General features: G+C 46.1%; 1 protein-coding gene across 2 annotated transcripts; it reads right to left on the bottom strand.

The window, feature by feature from the left end:
* Window positions 1-936: 936 nt before the first annotated feature.
* Window positions 937-4,102, bottom strand: LOC123170182 (protein FAR1-RELATED SEQUENCE 5-like). Of its 2 annotated transcripts, none has more exons than XM_044588012.1 (4): window positions 3,568-4,102; window positions 3,420-3,485; window positions 3,244-3,336; window positions 937-3,162 (listed from the first exon to the last, which is right to left on the bottom strand). In XM_044588012.1, the coding sequence occupies exon 4, from the start codon at window positions 2,774-2,776 to the stop codon at window positions 1,661-1,663; it is 1,116 nt and encodes a 371-aa protein (XP_044443947.1). In that variant the 5' UTR covers window positions 2,777-3,162; window positions 3,244-3,336; window positions 3,420-3,485; window positions 3,568-4,102; the 3' UTR covers window positions 937-1,660. Both variants share the same exon structure in this region, with proteins under 2 accessions (XP_044443947.1, XP_044443948.1).
* Window positions 4,103-5,179: the final 1,077 nt, after the last annotated feature.

Genomic DNA, 5,179 nt, shown 5'->3' with positions numbered 1-5,179 from the left:
AACTTGGGGCTTTAAAATATCGTGTTGTGATCGTGTTCTTCGAGTTGACACGTCGGGATCCCGTGTCGGATATACTGTCAGGAGGCGAGCGTCGCCCGCGCCGCGCGTCACGTGCTCGCCTCGTGCGGCTCAACAAGCGCCACGTGCTCGTGATGGCCCGCGGGGGGGCTCAACAAGCGCCACGTGCTCGCCACGAGATGGCCCGCGGGGGCTCAACAAGCGCCACGTGCTCATCGTGTTCTTCGAGTTAACACGTTGGTATCCCGGGTTGGAGTTTGCACCCCCCGAGGTGGATTCGCCCCCTGCCCACCTGCGCCCCCTGCGCCAGAGGGCGCTGTAGCCTCGGGATCGCCGTCTGTGGCGGCACCTGAATCATCCTCGTGTCTTGCGCCATTTTTGTCCTGTTCTTGAACGCCCCTTTGCGCCGGCTGGCGCCACTCACGACCCAGCGGCTGTTACTTTTTAAAAAAATTGAAGCAACTGGCGGCCGTAAAACGCCCCCGATCACCCAACACTCCATGATTTATACATCAAATGATATATTCTAAATAAAAATGTGTATATCACATATCATATTAAAAACAATGACTATAGCGGCAACAAATATATATTCTAAAGTTAAAATGTGTATATCGCATATCATATGAAAAACAACGAGTATAGTGCCAACAAATATGACATAAGTTAACACTGATTACAAGTCTCCCGTAGCGATGTGCCAGAAACAAATTTATAAGTAGAATTCTTTATTACAACCAAATAAATCATTAACTCTATTGAAGAACTTGTTCCACTTATTCAAACAATCCGTGCTATCATCATCATGCCATGTTTCTGTATAGAAAGATCATAATATATGTCAAAATTTCGTAAACAATAAACTAAATAACAAAAGTACGTTAAAGAAACATATACACATACTTAGGATTCGTAGGACAATTGTTCTTGAAATGACCTTTTGTTCTGCATAAACCGCATAGGCGTTCAGGAGGTTTCTCATTGAAACCTTTAGGTCTACCGTTTTTAGTCACGCCGGGTTCCTTACCACGGCCTTTGTTATTTTGCCCTTTGGGTGCTCCTTTCATAGTGACTTTTTGTGGATCACCAACAGAAACATGATCTCGATCCGGCACAAAAGCATCGTCATACGCAACCCTATGTTGTCTCACATATTCTTCCTCCTCAACGTCCTTGTTTGCTATAACATCCTTCAGAGCAGCCTTCAGTTTGTCAAATACAAAATGGTCTATGACATGCCGCATGAGATGCTTCCACAGACAAAATAGTCAACTCATTGTACTTAGTTCTCTCCTCAGTACCTGCCCATCCCCATGCAAAGAGTTCGCTAGTGCGCTTCACGGCCAGTCCACCTCTAGCATTCTTGGTGAATCTTCGCAGCACTAAGCACTGAGGTAAGTCCTTCATGTTCAACCTGGCCAAAACATAAAGAACATGCTTGCATGGGAGACCATTACGATTCATACTACCACAACTGCACTTCACTATTTCTTCTGAGTTAGTAGGTGTATAGTCCACTTTGAATCTCAGTTGGGTGTTATTTTTCCATGCCACTTGAATCTCTGACTGACGGCTCCACTGAGTCTATCTATGATCTCAAGATCCGCTGCCTTCTTCATTTCTTTCTGCAAGAGGTAAAAGTTCACCGCAGTGAAGTGAGGGCAGCGGCTTTCTCAATGTATTTGAACTCGTCAAGTACTGCTACCGGGAGTGTCTGTGTGGCCATGCAGTCGTCGTACGACTCATTTTCACGGAGCCGCACAATGCAGTTCTCATAATGCACAACCATATCAACAATTGTCATGCCAGAGTCAAGATGCATATGAAGGCAAGATTTCAGACTCTCGCTCCTCTGGTTACTCCGCATACCAAGGAAGAACCCACCGGTGAGATATGATGCAGCCCAAAGCCTTTTCTTCCTGTACATCCAACGCAACCATGTTTCAGTTTTCTCTGACTCCCATTTAGCTTTGAAAGCTGCCCATCCCGCCTCAAACTCATCATGTGTAGTAGCATAGTAAATAAGAGACATGAACTCCTTAAGGGACTTGTGGTGGAGGTGTTTCTGCATGTTCTTCTCTATATGCCACGAACAAAGTCGATGCCACACGTCAGTAAGGACCTTCCTGGTGGCCCTTATCATGGCTGCGTCTCCGTCAATAATTACAAACCTCGGCTTCTTCTGACAGTGAGCTCTCAAGAAGGTCTGCAACACCCAAACATATGTATCTTCGGTCTCATCTGACACAACAGCACAACCGAACACAATGGTGCAACGATGATTGTTTAGATCAACAAAAGGTATGAATGGCATTCCGTACCTATTCATCTTATATGTGCTGTCGAAGACGGTTACATCACCAAAGTCAAGGTAATCCCGACGTGACTGAGAATCACACCAGAATAGGTTCTTCAGCTTGCCTTCTGCATCAACAGTGTGGTCAAAGAAAAAGTCTGGATCCCTTGCCTTTATGGCCATCATGATCCCGATCGCAGTGTCCGCATCACCCTTTGCTAGCAACTTCATTTTCTCCCTATAGCACATGTTATAAAGCTTCCTGCTCCCGAAACCAGCCCTTGCATATGATCCATACCTACTAACGAAGTTGTCATAAATCATATGTTTTCTGATCCCAGCACCTGCCATTGCTAAGATCTCGATCTTCTGATATTCCTTTATCTGATTGTGAGATCGGAGATATGTAACTTCATCCGGTAGCAAGAATGTGACTATGATCATCGCTGAAACTACTGACATACCAAATGGAGCGCTCTCTATCAAGCTTCACAGTTAGATGGGACTCGCAATAACACCGACTCTCCGCTCTCAGCCTACGCTTCCTCCCTTCCATGGTACAAAACTTGGCCTGTCATTTCCCAGCCCTCGAACGGAGAAACCTCCTCAAGCGCTTACGTGCGTCGACACCCTTCGCGTATTTCAAGTTGTCCCTCGTAATGCTGAATCCACGCTTTTTCGCATAGTCGTTATAGAAATCATATGCCTCCTCTTCTGACCTGAACGTCGTGGCCATCACCATCCAATGCCTGTCCAGTGAGTCTTACTGGTTTTCATCGTACCCAATGTCAAAATTACTCATCACCATTGGCATCGTCATCGTTTTCGCACGGGTCACCAACGTCTCCCTGAAAAAAATACAAACAACCTTATATGTCAGTAAGTTATTGTATGAGGACTATCATATATATTCACTTTGCACTACTTACTTTGCTTGAGTTGTCATTATAAGATGCATCAACATCGTTTTCGTCATTGGCATCATCGAATAAATTCCACTCATAGTACCCTTCCACATCCATCTGCACAAATTTTAAATATGATATGTAAGATTTGATGCATTTGTCATGTCACTTTAAACTAACCTGCATAATTTTAAACTTACATGGGTACCGTTTTCAGCATATGAATCATCTACATCCATATCATCATTGTCATTATCCCCACCTACCTATGCAAAGTCAAACAAGTACATGTTAGTGTCATCGCGGTTGCTTGTATTTAATATGCTTGACAACATGCAGACCACTTACATTGCCACTGTAAGACTCATCCAAACTCATATAATTTCCCCCGCCATGTTCGTCTTCATCCAATGACAATGATCCGTCCTCCCTACCGCCATCATCACCGTCATATCTGATTTTCGCCTCCATCTATACACGTTTATATATAATCAAACATCCATTCAAACAGCACGTAACATCGTCGCAACTAAAATCCGTTTTTAAATCACTATGTCAGCGGCTCGCGTACCTCGTTGCCTTCGTCAGACATGACAATAGCGTTGATATTCGCCGGTGACGAAGGCTTGAGGGCGAACAGCACGCCGAGCAGACGGCGGCGGCGGCGTCTGCCCGACCTAGGCGGTTGTCGGCATCGACTTTGCGCACAATACGTCGAAATTACTGGGTGCTGCGGGCGACTTTATTTCCCCGTCGGCCAGGTACTGCCGGAGATGGCAGCGGCGGCGCGAGAGGCGACGGCAGAGGCGAGGGGAAAATAGGGTTCACCCGATCGGGCGTCTTTTTTTTCTCAAACCAAACGGGCGGGCGGGCGTGACCAGCCCGTGCGGTGATGCGGGCGGGCGGGCGCGACCAGCCCGTGCGGTGATGCGGGCGGGCGGGTATTCTAATACGCCGTGTGAAATGACCCCCTGCCCCTACGTTTTGGGGGGGTGTACCGAAGCGCACCTCATTTTGGATGGAAACGGTCCTGTGAAGAAGTTGCTTGAGATATTCAACACCTTGATAGGAAAACTATGATTTGAGGATTGGATCTCTTGCAGATGACCATCGAGGCGGTTGAAGCTGACATCGAGAACTACGATGCTTCTGGAGAAGAACAATTCCACTGGTAGACTGCCTTCAAGAGAATTCTGGGATAGGTTGAGGTGCAAGAGCCAGAAATTGACAATGGCTTCTAGGTGCATATAGACCCATTGTCAATTTCTGGCCCTGGGCTCGGTGTTTTGGCTTCTAGGTGCATATGTATCCATTGTCTAAATACACATTTTGAAAAGTTGAAAAATTCGGAACAAAAATCCCACGTGTATATCAGGACATTCTATGTGCATGCACAAAGTTTCGGTGAAAAACGACGTTTTTTGGCTTGTGTAAAAAGATAAAGAAATGCAAAATGAATAGTTGTAATGAAATATTAGAAATTGTCTTTTTTACACAAGCCACAAAAAAGCTCGTTTTTCACCGAAAACTTTGTGCACGCACATAGAATGTTCGGATATACACGCAGGATTTTTTTTGGAATTTTTTAACTTTTCAAAATGTGCATTTGGACAATGAGATGACCCCTCTGAGGGATGGTGAGAATGAGATGACCCCTCTGAGGCTCTGAGGCCTTTGGAAGACAACAAGACATCTGTGACTGTGCCATCACTGCTGCAGACGATACATTCCCAGTTGCAGCAGTCTAAGCCATTCACCCATGACACGTTGAGACCACCGTTACCGCCCGCTTAGGAAGTCAGAGAGTGTGGTGGCCTCATGCTCCGTGCAGGAACTTGTGGGAGAAGCAAAACAGAGCAGCAGCACAACAGCGAGGCCATGAAAATGCATGGTTGTTTTCTCCCTGCTGCTTGATGCGAAGCGGAGCAGCTGGGTCATGTGCCTCAAAGCCTTATGGGCT

This window comes from Triticum aestivum, chromosome 7D, assembly GCF_018294505.1.
Source record: "Triticum aestivum cultivar Chinese Spring chromosome 7D, IWGSC CS RefSeq v2.1, whole genome shotgun sequence".
NCBI lineage: Eukaryota > Viridiplantae > Streptophyta > Magnoliopsida > Poales > Poaceae > Triticum > Triticum aestivum.
This window is presented reverse-complemented; position numbering and strand designations above follow the sequence as displayed.

Excerpts from the sequence above, each read along its gene's own strand:
- LOC123170182 (XM_044588012.1), bottom strand. The coding sequence starts at position 2,776 with ATGTCAGTAGTTTCAGCGATGATCATAGTCACATTCTTGCTACCGGAT.